Genomic DNA, 22881 nt, shown 5'->3' with positions numbered 1-22881 from the left:
GTTTGTGTCAAGAACTGCAACGCTGCTCGACAGTTTCCCGTGTGTGTCAAGAATGGTCCACCACCCAAAGGACAACCAGCCAACTTGACACAACTGTGGGAAGCATCAGAATCAACATGAACCAGCATCCCTGTGGAACGCATTCGACACCTTGTAGAGTCCATGCCCCATGCAACTCAATGTTAGGCAGGTGTTCCTAATGTTTGGTATACTCAGTGTATATAGAAATGTCTTGTCCTCTTGATATGTGTCTCTGTATAAAACACCCACGATGAGGAAGATGTGATGGTTTTGGCAGGAAGCTCTGCCAAGATGTGATGGTTTTGGCAGGAAGCTCTGCCAAAACCATCACATCTTCCTTATCGTGGGTGTTTCATACAGAGACACAGATATCAAGAGGACAACACATTTCATATAGTAAACATCGACAGTGACTCATCAATGCCATTAGGGAATCATACTCTCTCCCGGCGAGTCTTGCTGCGCCATGAAAACATATAACATATTAACTCATCTTGACATTTAAAGTAAGGCTTGTATTATTAATTGGTTATTGGCAATGGATGAGTTTCCCCCTATAGTCGACTGACGCAGCCATGCGTCAATCAATAAACACAACGCAAAAATCCCCATCAAAATCCGTCTGTTTAAGCTAGAGATAGGCGGACGTGCAGGATTGAACCCATGTCGGCCTTCCGCATCTGCAGTGGAAAGTGGCAGAGCCGGAGTGCTGTTTTGGCAGACTAAGAGGCGTCCTGAAAAATAGGTCTTCTCACACACAAACGTCTGCAGCGCCTGAACGGTTTGTCCCACAAGCCCCACGGGAGTCGTCTGAAGTCGGTACCGCCGATTTGACAACTTCTGTCTACAGCGTCCATTATGGAAAGGGGAGACACTTACGAACACAACGGTGTTCTCCGTTTATTCGAGGACACCCACAAGTGTCTCAATGTAACGCAGTACGGATTTCTAAAATGAATGGCAGTATGGACATACACAAAAAAAAACGTCTTTATGATTGATTTTTTTGACTCTCTATTTTGCCATTTATGGATGTGTTATTCGATGAGTTTCTATGGGCTACAGCAGTAAAGGTCAAATTCAATATCGTATCAAATTGTATATTTTTTTTATACCTGCATAGGGCTTAAAATAACAAAAATCTAATAGCTAAATGATCCACGGTATGACTATCTTAAAACTATTTCATATGTTAGCTTAGTAGAACCCCCTCTCTCACAGGTGTAGACTTTTAGCTTTTAGGGTTGATAGGTCATGCATTTTACAGGCAGGGGATGGCTTGCAGTGTACTTCACAACATGCAATGTCACGTACTGACTCACTAAGCTTTTTTTGTGTTGCTTTTAAGGGCTGAAGCATTTGGCCCCATTTCTTTGTTTTGTTTATCGAAACATTTCAACACCCTCAGTGGTTATGCAATAAGTTTGCTGTAACTGGCGGAAGTTTGTTGCAGCACAAACCAAAATCTATTCTTATCCTTGTAATTTTCCTGGTCTTGGTTCCCCTGTTTGTTTGTTATGGTGTGGGATTTTATAAAGGGTTTAGGCTCAAATCAAGTGAAGTAAAAAATGATATTCTGCCTCTTGGAAATTACAAAATGTGATGGTGTTGTTGACATGGAGGAGAGTGAGGTGCAGCGCTGAATGACACCAAAAATAAAGGTCACAGTGGTAATTCATTCACAGCTGGTGGCCGCAACTACAGTACCAGTCAAACGTTTGGACAACTACAGTACTCATTGCAGGGTTTTTCTTTATTTTGAACATTTTCTACATTGTAGAATAATAGTGAAGACATCAAAACTATGAAATAACACATATGGAATCATGTAGTAACCAAAAAAGTGTTAAACAAATCAAAATATATTTTCTATTTGAGATTCTTCAAAGTAGCCACCCTTTGCCTTGATGACAGCATTGCACACACTTAGCATTCTCTCAACCATCTTCATGAGGTAGTCACCTGGAATGCATTCCAGGTAAGAGGTGTGCCTTGTTAAAAGTTAATTTGTGGAATTTCTTTCCTTCTTAATGTGTTTACAGTACATACAGTGGGGCAAAAAAAGTATTTAGTCAGCCACCAATTGTGAAAGTTCTCCCACTTAAAAAGATGAGAGAGGCCTGTAATTTTCATCATAGATACACTTCAACTATGACAGACAAAATGAGAAAAAAAATCCAGAAAATCACATTGTAGGATTTTTTATGAATTTACTTGCAAATTATGGTGGAAAATAAGTATTTGGTCACCTACAAACAAGCAAGATTTCTGGCTCTCACAGACCTGTAACTTCTTCTTTAAGAGGCTCCCCTGTCCTCCACTCATTACCTGTATTAATGTCACCTGTTTGAACTTGTTATCAGTATAAAAGACACCTGTCCACAACCTCAAACAGTCACACTCCAAACTCCACTATGGCCAAGACCAAAGAGCTGTCAAAGTACATCAGAAACAAAATTGTATACCTGCACCAGGCTGGGAAGACTGAATCTGTAACAGGTAAGCAGCTTGGTTTGAAGAAATCAACTGTGGGAGAAATTATTAGGAAATGGAAGACATACAAGACCACTGATAATCTCCCTCGATCTGGGGCTCCACGCAAGATCTCACCCCGTGGGGTCAAAATGATCACAAGAACGGTGAGCAAAAATCCCAGAACCACATGGGGGGACCTAGTGAATGACCTGCAGAGAGCTGGGACCAAAGTAACAAAGCCTACAATCAGTAACACAATACGCCGCCAGGGACTCAAATCCTGCAGTGCCAGACGTGTCCCCCTGCTTAAGCCAGTACATGTCCAGGCCCGTCTGAAGTTTGCTAGAGAGCATTTGGATGATCCAGAAGAAGATTGGGAGAATGTCATATGGTCAGATGAAACCAAAATATAACTTTTTGGTAAAAACTCAACTCGTCGTGTTGCATCCAAAGAACACCATACCTACTGTGAAGCATGGGGGTGGAAACATCATGCTTTGGGGCTGTTTTTCTGCAAAGGGACCAGGACGACTGATCCGTGTAAAGGAAAGAATGAATGGGGCCATGTATCGTGAGATTTTGAGTGAAAACCTCCTTCCATCAGCAAGGGCATTGAAGATGAAACGTGGCTGGGTCTTTCAGCATGACAATGATCCCAAACACACCACCCGGGCAACAAAGGAGTGGCTTCGTAAGAAGCATTTCAAGGTCCTGGAGTGGCCAAGCCAGTCTCCTGATCTCAACCCCATAGAAAATCTTTGGAGGGAGTTGAAAGTCCGTGTTGCCCAGCAACAGCCCCAAAACATCACTGCTCTAGAGGAGATCTGCATGGAGGAATAGGCCAAAATACCAGCAACAGTGTGTGAAAATCTTGTGAAGACTTACAGAAAACGTTTGACCTCTGTCATTGTCAACAAAGGGTATGTAACAAAGTATTGAGATAAACTTTTGTTATTGACCAAATACTTATTTTCCACCATGATTTGCAAATGAATTCATTAAAAATCCTACAATGTGATTTTCTAGATTTTTTTCTTCTCATTTTTGTCTGTCATGTGTACCTATGTGTCATGTGTACCTAAGTGTACCTATGATGAAAATTACAGGCCTCTCTCATCTTTTTAAGTGGGAGAACTTGCACAATTGGTGGCTGACTAAATACTTTTTTGCCCCACTGTACATACATGCCTTCAGAAAATATTCTTATTCCTTGAATTATTCCACATTTTGTTGTATCTCGCCCATCTACATACAATACCCCATTTATTGAAATTGAAATCTCATTTACAGAAGTACACCGGTTCAAATCACCTTTGGTTTACAGATTACAGCTGTGAGTGTTTCTGGGTAAGTCTCTAAGAGCTTTGCACATTATTCTTTTTAAAATTCTTCAAGCTCTGTCAAGTTGGTTGTTGATCATTGCTAGTCAGCCATTTTCAGGTCTTGCCATAGATTTTCAAGCCAATTTAAGTCAAAACTGTAATTAGGACAGTCGGGGAACATTCAAAGTCATCTTGGTACTATAACGAGCGCACTGAGAGTTGGGAAGCAAGTACAGGGAGTAAGTGTTTTAATAAATAAACAAAATAATAAACATGAAACACAAACAACGCACCGACATGAAACAGAGTCAATAACACCTGAGGAAAGAACCAAGGGGAGTGACAGATATAGGTATAAGGTTCTGTTTTTCTTTTGTTAGTCAACCTTGTGTTATTTTTCTTTGTATTCTTGACCGTAGCCCTATTTCTTTGTGTTCTGGAACATAGCCATGTCTTTCATTTTTGTTCATTGATTTCACCTGCGTTCATTTCACACCTGGTCTCATCCACTCCCTATTTAGTTCAGTTCTTTCTGTTTCTATGGTTGTGGGGTATTGTTTTCTGTAATGAATGCTCAGGGAGAAAAAGGTGTAGATTCAGGCGCAGAGCGCGACAGATGTTTATTAAGCCTTTGCAGAAGGCAGGAATTGTGGTCACAGGCAGGCAATGGTCAAACACAGGTAGGCAGTCAAAAACAAACATACCTCACAACCATAAAAAACAGAAAGAAGTGAACTAAATAGGGAGCTGATGAGACCAGCTGAGAAACGAACATAGGTGAAATCAATGAACAAAAATGAAAGACAGGGCTACGTTCCAGAACACAAAGAGACAGGGCTACTTTCAAGAACACAAAGAAAAAGAACACAAGGTTGACTAAGAAAAGAAAAGCAGAACCTTACAATAGGGAAGATAATCAAGGAGGTGATGGAGTCCAGGTGAGTGTCATGAGGCGCTGGGGCGCTTGACGAGGGTGACAGGTGTGTGGGATAATCAGCAGCCTGATGACCTAGAGGCTGGAGAGGGAGCATACGTGACAGGTGAGCTACTCCAGTCTATATTTGGCCATGTGTTTTAAGTTACTGTCCTGCTGAAAGGTGAATTTGTCTCCTAGTGTCTATTGGAAAGTAGACTGAACCAGGTTTTCCTTTAGGATTTTGCCTGTGCTTAGCTCTATTTCATTTGTTGTTATCCTAAAAAACGAATAAGTCTTTGCCGATGACAAGCATATCCTTAACATGATGCAGCCACAAAAATATGGAGTGGTACTCAGTGATGTGTTGCGTTTTCCCCAAACATAATGTTTTGTATTCAGGACATAAAGTTATTTTCCTTATCACATTTTTTTGCAGTTTTACTTTAGTGGCTTATTGCAAACATTTGGAATAATTTGTATACTGTACTGGCTTCCTTCTGTTCACTTTGTCATTGAGGTTAGTATTGTGAAGTAACTACAATGTTGTTGATCCATCCTCGGCTTTCACCTATCACAGCCATTACACTCTGTTTCAATGTCATCATTGGCGGTGAAATCCTTGAGCAGTTTAATTTCTCTCCAGCAACTGAGTTAGGAAGGACGCCTGTATCTTTGTAGTGGCTAGGTGTATTGATACACCATCTAAAGTGTAATGAATAACTTCACCATGCTCAAAGGGATTTTCAATGTTTTCTTATTTTCTACCATCTACCAATAGGTGCCTTTCTTTGTGAGTCATTGAAATTATTTGAAATTCACTGCTCGACTTAGGGACCTTACAGAAAATGATGTGTGGAGTACATAGATGAGGTAGTCATTCAAACACTATTATTGAACACAGAATGAGTCCAAATTAATATTTAACTTGTTAAGCAATTGTTTACTCCTGAACTTACTTAGGTTTTCCATAACAAAGGGGTTGACTACTTATTGACGCAAGATATTTCAGCTTTTCATTTTTTATTAATTTGTAAACATTTCTTTAAGAAACAATTCCACTTTGACATTATTGGGGTTATTGTGTGTAGGCCAGTGATACAAAATCTAAATTGAATCCATTTTAAATGTAGGCTGTTCCAACAACAAAGTGTGGAAAAGTTAAGGGGTGTGAATACTTTCGGAAGGCTCTGTATTATCCATAGAAGGATACTTTTGGATTTCTAGTTTTATTGGTGTTTCTTCATTTTCTGTAGGACTCCCAATCAATTGGATCCTTAGTGCTACGGTACTTAGCACAGGCGTTATCCCTTTCTCTCAAAAGATGTATTAAGTCAAACCCCGGCAACATATGACCTATTGAGCAACTCCATTTCAAATCTGCATTTCAAATCACACGTTCTTTTCAGGAGAGTCGTGCCCTGCCGCCCTCAGTGACCCTGTGTGTCTCTGCACTCTCTACACGTGTCAATCGTGCATTACTCACAGCTGCCAAACTTCAGGGGACATGAGTGGAAGTCCATGGGGAAATCTTCCAGATGCATAGGACACTCCGCATGAACCGTCAACCTAGATACAACACACATGGAGCACAATGCGTCACTGTAACGTCCAAAAACAGACACACACACACACACACACACTCGTGCCGACCAAACTGTGCAGGCATACATCCTTTTCACTTTGTTATTCTCTGCGCTGTTCCATCAAATATGGTTGATGTGAACCCGTATGCAATAGTTACGGCTATTACATCCTGTAGCTAGCTATATGTTGTGTTTGGTAGTGTCAGAATGAACAACCAATGGAGTTGTACCAAACAAGCATGAGAGACTCTTTTTTTAATCTAAACTAAGGTGCAATCGGTAATAAACCAGAGTTGATGGAAACCAAAGCTCAAGAGATCGAGAATGCTTATAGTGCACACAAACTATGAGCATCCCTCAGATTTATAGTGGGCTATTTCTGAAATATATTGCACTGTGTGCAGTGGAGATGCTCTCTATCTATATCAATTCCAGCCTAAATGACCTGACAATGCTCTTTTCCTAAGTGATTCCATTCAAATAGCCTTTGCCTGGGCAATGCTTTCATCTGTATTCTACAGGGACTCACTTGTCAAAGTAATGTCCCCTGTCATTGGCACTGAGTGAGTCAAATATTGAAATAAATAACATAATTATTGATTTAGGGGGGTTACTACTGCGGCAAAGGGAGGCGTACACCGAAACTGGTTCGATGAGGAGAAACGAGGGGATATGTGCTACATGCAATGTGTGTCAAGCATTCAAATAAAATGTGTTTGGGTTAAGGGTGACATTGGGAGAGACTGGGTACGGTGGTCATACTTTTGACTGTGTGTTTTTTTTCTGTTCCACATGAATTGAAAGAACAAGCTAAACCTGCCACAGTCATAATATTTTCATTCAACTTCATCAATCATTTCTAACACAAATTCAAATAGTTTGGTTTGAGCTGTATTTGCCTCATGGTGTAAAGCAGGGTGCCATCGTCTTGAATCCTCAGTAGTTTATTGGGCATGGTCATGTTGTGAGCCACCGACTTCTTCCCGTTGTGGAAGAACGTGTCCGGAGTCCATATTTTACTGGCCATCAAGTTGTTCAGTCGCAGGATGTCCATGGGCCCGTCGAATTTCAACCTCTCGTCTTTCCAGCTTTGCCGGAAGAACACGTCTATGGTGTATTCCTGTGGGCAGAAGTAACGTTGTCAGCAATCGGCAATCGATTACAGACAATAAAACCTTGAACCGTAAGTTCACTTAAAAAACAACAACAACAACAAAAAAGATATATAAAAATGTTTTATTGCAAATGATTTCTGCACTGTGAATATGAAAACCTGCACCTTCACCTAAAAAATGACACAATATCTTCTGTTGTACCACCTGCCTTTCTGACCCTTCCTTAGCTGTCAGTCCCTACTATATTACAATTGCCCTGAAAGTTTTCCTAGCCGTTAAGTGTTGGGCCAGTAACCTTAATATCACTGGTTCGAATCCCCGAGCCGGTGAGGTGAAAAATCTGTCGATGTGCCCTTGAGCAAGGCGTCTGTTAAATTATTCAAGTGTAAACAGATAAATCACAAGCGGCAACTAGTGAGAGGCTGTAAAAACAGCCTGTGATGAAGCTTAGGTGGATGGCACACTTTCTCTCTGTCTTATCCCCTCCAGACAATGCAGCCCCTATAACATCCATTACTGACTCACTGCTCCTCCTGCATACACTTGGGCCTGCCATTAATCCACACCGAATGGGAGTTTTATGTTTTTTTTCTTTAGAGCGGAGCAGCCTATACAAGGTGAGGTCTCTGGTGTTAGTGTGCCATGTACCTATCCTGCCTAACCAACCCCCACTACTTGATTTAGCAGCCCTGGAGCCATGAGATACAGTGCTGAGGCAGAACAATCTCTCTCTCTCTCTCCTCCTGCTTCTCCCGTCATTCTCCAAAGGATACCTGGCTTGTTATAGCCTCCAGGGCAAAGTGTATTGAAAGAGGTGTGCATGTGTGCTTACTAGCTGTGTTGAAAATCATATGAGCTGGGATGGGAAAAACACCACATGGGCAATGAAAACAGTCAATTCATCATTTTACCTTCAGCCAACTAGCCATTTGATGGCAACAACCGATAACAATATTCTGTGCTTTATCAAAGTAGATTTGCACCTCATGCAGTCCACTGGACTCGGTATGACAATCCCAAAGATTTCTATGTGGCGTTATCAATCATGTCTACAAGCTACCGTCAACCATGCATACATTATAATACTGATAGTCTCCCTAGGTGTTTATTAAGGCATGGCTTTGCATCAAGACGATCGTACACATCTTAAGTTAAAGCTCCATACCACGACATGAGACACACTCACCTAGTGAATACTTAATGGGAACTTATGCCTAATGTATATGTTGCTTTTAGGGGTGATAGGGTTTGAATTCTGCATTGCTCTTCAAATATCATAAATGTTTCATAGATAACAGCTGATTCGTAGTTGTTGGAGCCAATTTGGGTGCATCTTATATTACGGTAATATTCAGGCAATTACACTCCCGGCCACACAGGCCAAAACGGCTCCTACAATAATGTTCATTTAAAGAATGGCTCATGCTGGATGTTGCCATTTTTAAAACGGGACTGTGAGTGTGGAATGAAAAATCGGTGTGTGTATTTTCTTGAATACAAGCCCAAGATAAATGAAGAAGTGACTTGAATAACGAGTCGATTTTTAATTTAAAAAATAAATATATATATATATATATATATATAATTCATAAAACAAAACTGTCGAAGGAATAGGCACGGCTCCGAGTGGGGGGGAAGAGAACACATCTCTCTCTATAGTAAGACTGATAAAGGTGTTGCCGTGAAGAGGAAAACGATGTATAGGGATGAGCTCCAGGGAAGAAGAAAGAAGGGACAATTCTGCCTTTGAAAAGAAACTAAGAAAACAACATCAAAAGAAGAGAATGAAAGGAGAACCTGAGAGAGAGTGAGAGATATAATATTGCTGTACCAAAAGGAGTCCAGACAGTGAAATAGCACTCAGGATGAAGAAGGGTAGAACAATGTGGCAAAGGTAGCAACACAATGGGAATAAAACGCATGTGCGCCTTATCGCTCCTTTTCTCTCTCCCCTCATTCTTCCAGAACCTGATTTAAACATGTCCCTTGAACAGTGAAATTGAATAGGGGACGCAAGCTGGAGCATTGGCTACAGAGATCTTAAGTCTGCTGTGGAGGAAAACGAAGGGGAAAGATTTTGAGGTTTTGAAAGGTAACAAGGTGTGATGCCTGGCCAGAGAAGAGAAAGAGAGGAGCGGATGGATTGCCCGGGGGAAGAGCGAGGGAGAGAGGGGTCTCTTGGCTATGTTTGAAGCCAGGGCCCTTTGAAGGCGATCAGGGGAGCCGTAATCTTAAGGTGTCAGTGTTAGGGGGGGCTTTGGTGCTCCACTAGAGCCAGGCAAAGCTGCTTGGAACAAACACAAACACCAGGGTCCTATTCATTTGGCACCAAACTGAAGAAAACGGACGGAAACAGGAAGGGGCAAACGGAATCCGTCCAATGAGAAATGCTTGTTTTCATTTTCAATTGCAAAATGTTTTGATATGGTGTGCCCTAATGAATACGAACAGGACTAAGAGGTCCAAATAAGCGACAGAAAGGAAAATGGTGCAGAATGGTGGTTTTGCAATGAAACAGTAAACAAAATACCTGAAATGGCAAAATCAGAATTGAGTTTTTCTACGTTCTTGTGTAGTAATTAAGATCTCTGTTGTGTTTCAGTGGTGTTTTACAATAAAAAAACCTAAGTGTTTAACCCAAACCATTCTTACAACAGTATAATATTTATAAACCATTTATAAGAACCAATTTGGTCCTTTCCCGTCATATCTTGTTTAACATAATTGTGTTGTCATGGTAATAAATTGCAGTTATTTCTGCATAGTGGTACATTTGATGTGGTCAGGTTAAACTCATTTCCCTACATGCATGCTTCACACTATAGGGTAGACCAAAACTGTACTGTGCTGGCCTGCATATTTTTCCATTCACAATGCCCATTCCAGCACAGTTACAGCAACTATGGTGAATGCGTAACCCGCCCAGCCCAGTACAGCTTGGCTTGGTTCGGCCCAGTTTGGCTCAGTGTGGTAACAGGGTACTTGTAAGATTAGAATGTGGTCTCACCATGTCTGTATCTGAAACTGGGCCAAAGCTGGTGACGTAGACATTGGTATTCACCTCTGTTACACGATCTGAAAAACATAATAACAAGGAGGATTAAAATAGAACAAACGAAGGCGGATCATGAGACCATTTCTTCCTCGCTGAACATGAATAAACAGATCTATTACTAGACACTTCAGTATGAATTACCGAAGCTCGTATTTTGAGTGGCACTTCCCTGCGTTGCAGTAAAACAACACTTCAATTTTTACTCCAAACGACACCATCCTGTCTGGCCTACCTCTGTTCAGTGCTAGAGAAAACAAACAGCACACACATCTTGGTTTCTCTCATGGGCATCTCTTTCATTAAGTTAATCTCTTATACGCTTGGGTAACTTCTTAAAAAAGCTTTCAGGCTTTACAAGTATCCTCTGCTGCTCACACACAGCAACTCACACACAGTAACTCACACAGACACGAACTCATGTGTATTCTAAAGAGGTTCTCATTAGCCTAAAATAAAGTGCTCTCATGCAAGGCGACTTGGCGAGCGAGAGCTGGCCCAGTGCGCTCGCCGCGCTCTGTTCACTGCGTTTGCTGACAAATGACACACAGACGTGTAATGGATATGCTTATTATTTATGAACTAGTACATATCGAGAGGAACAGACGGCTCGTTGGGTAATGTGTGCAATACATTTAGCAATACATACACTGGATTGCACTATAAAATAGGTGTTTAAAGGTCCAATGCAGCCATTTTGATCTCAATATCAAATTATATCTGGGTAACAATGAGTACCTTACCATGATAGTTTTCAATTAAAATGGTCAAAAAGAAACAACAATTGCTTAGCAAAGAGTAATTCCTTCAGGCATAGTTTAGCTAGGACTGTCTAAGTGGGAAGGGGAAAATGTGAAATGAGCTGTTATTGGCAGAGAGGTTGGAAACTCTTTTTTTTGGTCTATCAACACCTTTACCGCATGGTGACATCACCATGGAAAGGCAAAACTCCATTCCACCAAAATTGTTTGCTCAATAGGCTGTTGGTCAACCGAGATTTCTTTAGTTGAGCAGTATCAAAAACAATATATAATAATCATGGTGTACAAGACAGCTGTCTGATTCGCACCTGTCTGAGAGGACTGATCCATTGTGGAGGCGGTGGGGATGGCACAGTCCATCACTCAAAGACATGTACAACTGAAATTGCATATGGTTATATTATGTAGGAACAATTGTGCAACACAAACTAGGCCGTCATTGAAAATAAGAATTTGTTCTTAACTGACCTGCCTGGTTAAATAAAGGTAAAATAAATTTTAAAAAACATAACATAACTTTATAACAAATGCTCTTTCTCCCGTGTTGGATAGTGGTCGTAGTCCGCGGTTCTGAAACACATCAGTGCGCTGTTGAATTGGCACCTTTTAATAGACCATGTTGCTATGTGCATAATGGCAAAGTTAACCAGCTTATTGGTGTTGAGAACAATGCGGCTGAGGCAGCAGCGGAGTTAGGAGACGAGAAAACAGCACTTGCCTTAATTGTCTAAGAAAAGTGAGAAGAGAGAGAAACTCTGAACTTCACTAGGTCTATAATCAATAGTCTAACGGTTAAATGTGCCTGGCTTTATAAATCATCCATGTACTGTATACAGTAGAAGTCTGAAGTTTACATACACCTTAGCCAAGTACATTTAAACTCCGTTTTTCAGAATCCCTGACTTTTAATCCTAGAAAAATACCCTGTCTTAGGTCAGAATAATAGTAGAGTGATTTATTTCAGCTTTTATTTCTTTCATCACATCCCCAGTGGGTCAGAAGTGTACATAGTTTAAATACATCAATTAGTATTTGGCAGCATTGCCTTTAAATTGTTTAACTTGGGTCAAACCTTTTGGGTAGCCTTCCACAAGCTTCCCACAATAAGTTGGGTGACTTTTGGCCCATTCCTCCTGACAAAGCTGGTGTAACTGAGTCAGGTTTGTAGGCTTCCTTGCTCGCACTCTCTTTTTCAGTTCTGACCACACATTTTCTATGGGATTGAGGTCAGGGCTTTGTGATGGCCACTCCAATACCTTGACTTGGTTGTCCTTATGCCATTTTGCCACAACTTTGGAAGTATGCTAGGGGTCATTGTCGATTTGGAAGACTCATTTGCGACCAAGCTTTAACTTCCTGACTGATGTCTTGAGATGTTGCTTCAATATATCCACATAATTTTCCTACCTCATGATGCCATCTATTTTGTGAAGTGCACTAGTCCCTCCTGCAGCAAAGCACCCCCACAACATGATGCTGCCACCCCCGTGCTTCCCGGTTGGAATGGTGTTCTTCGGCTTGCAAGCCTCCCCCATTTTCCTCCAAACATACCAATGGTCATTATGGCCAAACAGTTCTATTTTTGTTTTATCAGACCAGACCTATGGGACCCCCGATCACGGCCGGTTGTGATACAGCCCGGGATCTAACCAGAGTCTGTAGTGATGCTTCTAGCACACAGAGATGCAGTGCCTTATGCCACTCGGATGCCAGGTTTCCTCCAGACGTGACGCTTGGCATTCAGGCCAAAGAGTTCAATATTGGTTTCATCAGACAAGAGAATCTTGCTTCTCATGGTCTGAGAGTCTTTAGGTGCCTTTTGATAAACTCTGAGCAGGCTGTCATGTGCCTTTTAATGAGGAGTGGCTTTGGTCTGGCCACTCTACCACAAAGGCATGATTGGTGGAGTTCTGCAGAGATGGTTGTCCTTCTGGAAGGTTCTCCCATCTTCACACAGCAACTCTAGATCTCTATCAGAGTGACCATGGGTTCTTGGTCGCCTCCCTGACCAAGGCCCTTCTCCCTCGATTGCTCAGTTTGGCTGGCCGGCCAGACCAGCTCTAAGAAGTGTCTTGGTGGTTCCAAACTTCTTCCATTTAAGAATGATGGTGGCCACTGTGTTCTTGGACCTTAAATGCTGCAGAAATGTGGAAAAAGTCAAAGGGTCTGAATACTTCTCGATTGCATATGTGTGGATGAAAACACCTTGCTGTGTGCAGACTCACACTAGATGAATAAATACACTAGATATGTAGAAACATGAAATATGACTCCACTGACAGTGACCCTGATGTAGCCCATTCTAATGCACTGTTTTAATGTGAGACCTTTACAATACAATAATACCATGTTATAACCTGTGGATAGAGATCCTATAATACACTGCTCTATGATTCTATGGTCAAGCCTACAGTCAATAACACCATAGAACTAAATCATTAAAAAAATAGCAGCAGCCTATTCATATTCAATGGAAAAGTAAACCAAATCATGAAAAAAAAAATATGTTACGTACTTCATACAAAAGGAGCGGAGGCCCTTGAGGACAAATCACTTATTTATTATTTAGAAAAGAATCCAGAAAAAAATGTACTGAGATACGTACAAATGATGCATACTTAGTACAAAGAAGTGGCTCTTGGGGATAAATCGCTCGTTTTATTATTTAGAAAAGAAACCAGAGTGCATTTGAAGCCTGAGGATGTGAGGCCACTTTATTTATAGTATCAAGTAATGTAGGTTCACTTCTTCAGCTCAGACGGAACAAAGCGAGTGGTCGAGTCAAGTTCCCTTAGCTTGTCATTTATATGCGTTTAGACTTCCGACCGAGCTATCAAATGTCTAACTAAACTTTAGTAAACAAGCAAACTGAACATATGAGTGCAATATTTATAGTTCAATACAAAAACCCTATATACAAAGTGAGATACTGTTCCTTCAATTAACGTGGAACAGGGCTGTGTGAGACAGAGAGGTTAAGAAATAAAGCACAGATAAGAGGGGTGACAATCACACCCGGTCTCCCTTTTTTTTATATGACGCACAACAACCTTTACAAGGAAGCATGGATATGACATGCCTGCCAGGCAAACTTGCATATCGTCCAATACCTAATATACCGTAGCTGCTCTAAATGACATGAATGGTCTCTCAATACTGTACTGAAAAGGAGGCAAACGCATATTAGTTAGGAGCGTCAGGAAATCAAGAGTTTCCCTAGGTGCACATGTGAGGTGTCGGGGTTGTGTGCGTTTCTGACCCTTGTATGGACCAGTCAGCAACTACGCCTGGTTAAACAATCAGACTGGAAACACAGAGGATTAAAGGTGCAGGTTTGCAAGTTATTCTGCCGCTGCTGCTGCTGCTGCTTCTGCTGCCGGGTTGTGTAGTTCTCAAATAAAGACGACAAGAGAACACGCAATGCAGTTTCTGTTTTAACGATTGGGAATGGAGTTGTTTTGGCTAGGGGTTATGGTACATTTTAAAGACAAACCTGGACACAAAGCAAAGAGAACTCTTGGGGGGAAACTCTAGGGGGAAAATGCAATGCACTTTCTAAAAACAAAAGTGAAGACAGACACTATTAATATGCAACACAAAAATAGTCTGTTATTCATCGGAAGTCAAATGCGTCTCTGGCATCTAACATTTGTGGAACAGATGGCAAAACAAATGCAGCATAGGCATCAAATAGTACTTCCTTCATAAGCCACTCAATTTTGGGTTGCAGAAGTCTGCGGATGATTCAGTACCTCTAGGCATGGAGAATTGTTTTTGTTTTTTTCCATAGAGAAAGTATGTCAGTGCTTCTGTACCATACTGCCATCCAGGCAACCCTTCCCAGCCCTTCCCCAAGACAAAAACAAAGACTATCACCCATATGGCAGATGCTAGTTTTTAGCTGATGGCCCCTGAATCTCAACAGATTCTTTGGGAGGCCCGGGCTCTGGGGCCACCTGGAAATGAGACTGAATGGAGGGAGAGGTGGAGAGGTGGGTGGATGGTGGAGGGAGGAAGAGGCATCTTCTCATGACGGAAGGAGATTCTTTCATAGCCACACAGTGAAGACGCTTCGACAAATAATTGTATGAATCGTAGTAGTATGATCTCACAAAGACACTACACTTCAAGTGAGGACTATTCGACACTATCATACCACTTCTTCTCAGTGCTTCTAAATATCACATTTGATCGGGAAAAAAAAGAAAAGATTTTCTTTCTCCAGGTCAGTTGTTACTAATCCATCCCATCATCCTCCATCATTGATTCATGTGCTGTGCTGTTTATCATCATCACACCATTATGTCAATAATACCTTCTGTTACTGGACCTAGACTAGCCAATTAAACTATACTCCAGGAATGTACAATGGAGTTGAGCGGCGACTAGCGTGGGCAAACTGGAGCTCCGATGTCACATAAAATACACATCAGCGCCAACAGAATAGCCCATAATTACACATGTTGTTTGATGTAATTGCAGGCTATTCTAGAGTGCTGAAATCCAGTCGTTTTTGATTTTAAAAAACGTCATTTTATGAGACGCCGGAGCTCAAGTCCACCCACACTAGTCGCCAATCATCTATATCGTAAATCGTGGTGTTGAGTTTAGTCGGCTAGACCTAGGCACACATTCACCTTCAGCTCAATCTATACTTTCCTCTAGAGGGCAACATAATCATTAGGTGGAGGTTTATGCTGACCAAGTGTTTATCCTTTATGAGCTTGTTAAGGACTAGAACACACACGCACATACTCAGACGCGTGCAAGCGCGCACACACATTGACCCACACGTACGCATGCACACACACACACCGGGTAAAGTGTCAAGGCGGTGAAAGATAACTCCAGTGTCTAGCTAGCCACTAGCCCTATACAGAGTTCTTTGCCGGCACATGGAAAGAACCAGTGGTGGTGGTGGTCAGCAATGAGATGTCTGACACTGTACATCAAACAATATCCATGATGATGCCTGAGGGCCGGTGTTCAATCACATAAAGCTTCCCTGTCAGAACGCCTTCCCCCTACAGATCTCAGATTGGCAGAGTGAGATTTTGGCACTAAACTGTGACAATACGCCTCAAATGGTTATCAAAAACGGAAGGAGCAGCATGTTCAACCAATTTAGTTACTGTGGTTAGATGGATAGATGGCGACGAAACATTAACCATTTGTGATTTCATACACAAATGATACAAAACATGGGATGTAGCCGTATCAGCACAAGTATTTAGGAGCATGGCAGCAGGTTACTGGTTTCTCAGTTGACATTAGCAATGTCGAAATGTGGACAATACACGTTGTCGTACCTCTAAAGAGAGAGCCTTCAAACGTCTGGTGAGTCTGAGTGTTCAAAATGCATTACTAAAACCACCTCAATCAAACAAGTATGTCATAAATGTTTGTTGAAATTCATGTAAGTCAGAGTTGGTGTTTTGTGTCTTTTTATTCATCTTTTTTGATTTATGTTGGGCATTATGTCCCAGCCGATGTCATGTCTAATTTAGTGGATCCATGTCTGTGAAATGTTAAGTTGTCTATTTTCGATTGTCTAAAGAAACTACAATCACCATTCAGATATCATTGCTAAAATTGCAGTGAAAGCTAACGAGATCGAGAGAATAACGAGAACCTGTGTGAACCACACATCCCAATCCATGCCACAGCTCGACGATGACTTCTGATATTGATGATGGATGTGTGCTGGGTTGGGTCCAATGTCTAAGTACACAGGTCAAAGTTTACTGAGGAGGAGGACTGAAAGCAATCAAGGTTATTCCAACCGATACAACTATAAATCAAGGGTTACGACATAATGGGCCAAAACGACGGGCAGGTGATTTGCCCTGTTTGCGCAGAGGAACAGAATTGACAAACAAATAACGAGGATGCTATACTGTACAGACTGGATGTCCACCTCAGGCAGACAGAAATGTATCTGTTAAGGACCCAAGAGCAGATTATATATCATAAATCAAAATACTCTCCTTAATTCTCATCAGCTTTTAATTGTTGTTACAGCTAATGGTCGAACAAAGTATATTTGACGATAGCACATTCTGTGTAGGTTTACTGTACCACCCATTTATAAATGTGGCTTGCAACACCAACGCAAAACTACTTGTCATTCTGTGCAATACAATTTCCACCCCATTTTAAAGTGCCCCAGTGATTCCCATTTAGTTTATTGGATAATATCCTTGATCTACACCTTGTACTAAAATATAGTTTATGATCTGTTGTCACATTTACAGATTTTAGTTGATGGTTGCTGGGTGTGTAGATAAATACAGAATGTCTTAATGGGTTTGAGCATGGTGCTGACGTCAAGGATTGAGGGTTTGATTCTGTATTCAGGAGCTTTGGATGCCTACCAATGCAGGTTTGAAGGATAAGGAACATATAAAGCGTGTCTTTGTGTCTACCGAAGGTTCCTAAATAGACCATCGTGCCACACCACAGAGTGTCACTTGTTTTCCCAGGTGGACTATGTGCTAGTGCAGCAAATAGCCCACTTGATAAGGCGCCAGCCAATATCTTGACACTGTGGATTGAGAGCAGCTGTAATATAACAGGGCAGTTTCCTAATAAAGTGCTAAGGGAACCTTTTCTCTGTGTGGTGGTAGTAGTGGTCTGTAGCTGAACTACCATGTAATAGTGTTATCGTGTACTGCAACAATTACAGTATTCACATGCTGTTGCCTCTGGGGAAGAGCTATTGAAACGTTGTCTCCTGCTGACTCGACAACACTACCTTTACCAAACAGGACTGCGTCCCAAATGACACCCTATTCAATTTATTGTGCACTACTTTTGACCAGGGCCTCTAGGGCTCTGGTCAAAAGTAGTGCACTGTGCAGAGAATAGGATGCCATTTGGGACACAACTTTATACTGAGGATTTGGAATAACAAGCTCACTGATGACCGATATGTTCATGTGGTTTCATGTGCAGCACCATTAAATGTCATGAGAAAATATTGCCTGAACTGCGTTTCGCTGCTCCACACAAATTTAAGCTGCGCACTACACGATTTATGGTTGCACTATCTTTCACATTACAAGACACAAGCAGAAGCATCGCTGGCAGTATTTGTTCTGCATGCTGACTGTGAGGAATATGAAATACTGTGAGGAATACTTCCACTAAGATTCACTAAACCTGACAGGAAAATTAATCAAATGAAGCCAACAAAGTTGAAGTCATCACAATCTGTGATGTGAATTTATACCATGTGTTTCTAAAATGTTTGTCCACAAACTGGAATCGTATTCATAAAGAGTTTCAGAGGAGGAGTGCTAATCTAGGATCAGGTCAACCCTGTCCATATAATCTGTTCATTATTATGTCAAATATAAAACTGATCCTAGATCAGCACTCATACTCTGAGACCCTTTATGAATACAGGCCTAAGCTTGTTTTGTCATGGAAAATCAAGCCAAGAGAGATTCCTTACCCCCTAGGCCGGGTCGAAGGCGATTATCATAGCCATCTAGAAGTCTGTCGAGGATCCGTGTGAAGAGAGTGATGTTGTTCTTGAAGGCATCTGTTGTAGGATCAGCAATGACTGGCCTTGGAGACAGACAAGAGTGTCAGATTGACAAGGCCTTTGCACAGTTATTCCAGAGGGAATGAAAGAGAAGATCAAGAAAAAAAGGTAATAGAACACACACACACACACATCTCCCCCTTTACCAAGCATTCTCCCAGATGACCCATTTCAATGCTGAACATTTTGTGTGCCATCTGATCTTGGAGCAAAAACACAATTGAATATAGAAACGTGACCCATTTCCGGAAGCCAGGCATATGACGCACATCAGTAATTTACAGGAGAGGCTTTTGTAGGTAATACTTTGCCAAAAAAATGCATTTCGATTGAAAAATATATATTTTTTAAACGTCTTCTGGAACATGTGAGCTTTCATATATGTTAATAACAAACTTGTACACCATCTGTAAATATGAATAAAATTGTAAAATTACAAGCCTAGTTGGTTTAGCCACGTAAACATATCAGGAACCTTCCCGCTAGCCATGATTGGCTTAGATAATGGATGGGCTGGACATGCCCAGAGATGAGTTCGGATTGGTCTGCCATGTAGCTGGCTTCTGTTTATAACATGAGCTGCTCAGTGTGTGTAGATAATCGTAGCTACAAAGGCTTTTTTTTTTAAAGATACAACGTTAACCATGGAATGCTGCAAAAGTGTTGCTCCTGCTCTCAACAACATTGCTGCCCTTTTGCAGGCACTATTGACAAAGATCAGTGGGGAAACGTTACGACTTCTGCACTCGGTGTGAACCGGAGTAACTTGACACAACGAAACAAGCATTCATACATGTGTACAGGTAAGTCTAGCTACATTTTCAGACATTACAAGTTTCACATTTTTTCTGAAAGTTTTTTTCATTGCAAGTTAAAACATACTGTTAGCTCGCTCGTGAATGTTAGCTTGCTGGCTCGCTAGCTAATGTTACGTGTATGATCAGTGTAGTAATATTATTTGTATCTCAGACATTGATTTGCATTGCTAGTTAAAGTCTAATGTTAGCTCGCTAGCTAACATTGAGCCTAGTTGGTTAACTTCAGCTACCTGCAGATTCATACTACAGCGTTTCATGCATGGTGGCTAGCTATGGCAATATGTTTGTACTGTAGCTATGGGTTGGGATTATGGCTAATTGATTAGCTAGCTAGCTACATGTCTAAAACAAATATTCCACTTCGCCAGATGATTAGATGACCCACCAAGTTAGCCAGGTGTGTCCAGGGGTGTTTACGGCCATCTATTGTATTTCATGAACATGTATACATGTCTAACTAGATGTGGCTGGGGGTGGTTATTGAGTTTATTTCACATGACCCATCAATTTAGACAAGTGTGTCTTGGTAAGCATCATCTAGCAATTATACAATATTTTTTATATGCACACGTTCTATTTTCTTATATTGCTACTATGCAAATATGCACGTAACCATTTCACTGTACTGTTTACACCTTCTGTTTCATGTGCATGTGACAAATAAACATAATTTTATTTGATATACTTTGTGTTTACCAGAGACCCTAATGTGAAAAACAACATGACCTGCACTAAAATCAGATTAGGATATAGGCCAAGGACTAGTTAAAGGGCATTTTACAACTAGTTGTTGCTACTACTTTCACCCTTTGTAGTCTTGAGATCTTTGGCTGCTTAATACACAACCTTACTCACTCTGTTTAGCACATGGCCTCACTAAGTCTTATGAGGATGTGAACAATGCTGAATAGGTGTAGACAAACAAGAGCTCTCCATTAGATGTACCAAAATATTCAAGGCACATTTTGTCAAAAGTGAGTTTACAAATTTATCAGCTTTCAAAGCAGAATAAGTTTCCTTTGTTCCTCTACTGTAGTGTGTGATATACCTTTTTGTAGTTCTGAGTCTCTACTTTTATCCAATGTAAAAATAAAAAATAAACATTTAAAATGTTGCTACTGTACATAAAACCGAATTGAGGTGGTGGGTCACAAATGTCATAGGTTTCATGAATCCAATAAGCTGAAGAGGCGTAATTGAATTAAATGCACATGATATTGATCATGTATTGGTTAATCAATTGACTGACATTGGTTTCTTGATTGATTTGTGAGCTAATATCAGTCTACAAGCTACATTCGTGAACGCTGTGGACACAGCGAGTCAAGCGCAACGTGTCAATAATGTTGCAACCATGAGACTTCCTAGTCCATTTGAGAATTACACTACGTGACTACGATATGCTGTCACAAAATGAAGAGCATGTCCCAATATGTGTAGATTACAAGCATGTTTATTTGTAGAGAAACTGTATAGGCTGTAGGCTACTGATGCTGTACAATGGTCATACAGTACAAGGTCCCACTTTACAAAGTGTCCCAGTATGTAGTTACATCGGTACAATTGAGAACTGAGTGATCACATGGAATGTCATTCCTTGATGATTGAAATGAAGTGCTATTTGCTTATTCGTGACCCATGCTCTGATGATAAACATATTACAGTGGCTATAGTGATATGAGCACTTCTCCATGGCATCATGGTGTGAGCACAGCTTTTTCTGACTGAAAATAGTGTCTGTACTTCATCGCCACCCATAGGAACCTAATCCGATAATTTCCCCACTTCATTGATTTCAAAAGAACCCCAAGTCGACAAAAGCCTGATGTTCACTATCCTAAATACATAGGCGTTACCTATAAGGTAGGCTACTAAAGCACGTAGAATCCCGACATGGTGGTGTACAAAACTAAAGGAATACGATTAGGAGAAAATATGAATTCAATTACAAACTCTAGATATAGTGGTACGCTATACGTTCAGTTTCACTTTGTAATGTGATAAAAGATACTTGATTAATTTTTATTATTCGAGGTAACGACTTACCTCGTTTGCCAGACGACCGTCAACGACAGGCAGATGAACAGACATTGAAAAACGTAGTCTCTATTCCTCATAGCTGCATGTAGCCTACACCTACACAGCAGGGAACACAATAATGAATGGAACCATAATGGATCAAGCTGGCGATTTTACGTTTCTTTTTCTAGGTCTATTTGTGCGGGAATATATTCAAATAGCCTACACAGAATGAACTCGGAGAATATATACCCAGAAAGGCCTACAGTATTACTGGGAATACATCATTTGGACCCGCAGAGGAAAAACGTACATGCCATTAATATTTACAGAATGTTTTCTAGGGGGATTGCAATTAGTATTGATTGACACATAACATGCCTGTGTTGAATGATAATGAATTTCCACTGCCTAATAGAACATTTAGCGTGTAGTGGTGAACGAGTTCAAAAGCGCAGTGAACGAGTTCAACCACAGATCTGAAATCCCTTGCTTCTGTGCAGAAATGCTTGAGGGATATCCCCACTGAGATAAACTCTACATGATATCTAGGCTAGGCTACTCCTGCCTACTTATCGGCGGAGACAGACAGGAACTGTATCAAATCATTCTCACCACAAAACGACTTTTCATCAGCGAGGAGACTCACCTGGAATGCAGGGTGTAGCCTAATTGAAGCAATTATCAGCACAGAAATTGAGCCAGATGTGAAAGTTGAACCCAGTGGAACCACTACGGTGTACTGTCAAGATGGAATAAGCGCGCGCGAGTATAACAAGAGCGAGCCTTATACATTCAAAGCACCAATAATTACAGTTGTGGCCAATTATGCACTTAATGTCTTTATCCTTTCCTTGATGTCACTGACGTTCAGCGTCTAACATTTTCCCATTCTGTTTCCATTTCAGTTTAGCTGGTGAAAGGGAAGAACACACGCTCCGAGCCTCGACAATATCGCTCTCTCACGCACGCACGCACGCACACACACACACACACACACACACACACACACACACACACACACACACACACACACACACACACACACACACACACACACACACACACACACGCTAAACTACATGGTTAAAGACGGGAAAATAACGGGTCCTAAAGATAGTTATTTTGTATCCACAATGTTTTAAACAGATGTAACAATTTCTTAAAGAACACATGTAATTAGTCGGCTAAAGTTGAGGAATATTTGCTTCTACATTTAAAATGAACATGACCGTATTCTTCATCCAATG

General features: G+C 41.0%; 1 protein-coding gene across 1 annotated transcript in view; it reads right to left on the bottom strand.

Annotated features, from left to right (window-relative positions):
• The window catches only part of LOC135545956 (gamma-aminobutyric acid receptor subunit alpha-2-like), a 51525-nt gene extending 28936 nt beyond the window's left edge, over positions 1–22589 (bottom strand). The window contains exons 1-6 of the mRNA XM_064973966.1: positions 22281–22589; positions 21659–21748; positions 18702–18817; positions 10440–10507; positions 7217–7437; positions 6218–6300 (exon numbers count right to left, since the gene is read on the bottom strand). Of these exons, the coding sequence (XP_064830038.1) occupies positions 6218–6300; positions 7217–7437; positions 10440–10507; positions 18702–18817; positions 21659–21729 (559 nt within the window). The 5' untranslated portion in view covers positions 21730–21748; positions 22281–22589. The remainder of the gene's footprint in view (positions 1–6217; positions 6301–7216; positions 7438–10439; positions 10508–18701; positions 18818–21658; positions 21749–22280) is intronic.
• Positions 22590–22881: the final 292 nt, after the last annotated feature.

The sequence above is a fragment of the Oncorhynchus masou genome, chromosome 9 (genome assembly GCF_036934945.1).
Source record: "Oncorhynchus masou masou isolate Uvic2021 chromosome 9, UVic_Omas_1.1, whole genome shotgun sequence".
Taxonomy (NCBI): Eukaryota; Metazoa; Chordata; class Actinopteri; order Salmoniformes; family Salmonidae; genus Oncorhynchus; species Oncorhynchus masou.
Note: the sequence above shows the minus strand (reverse complement) of the source record. Positions and strands in the feature narration are given on the sequence as shown.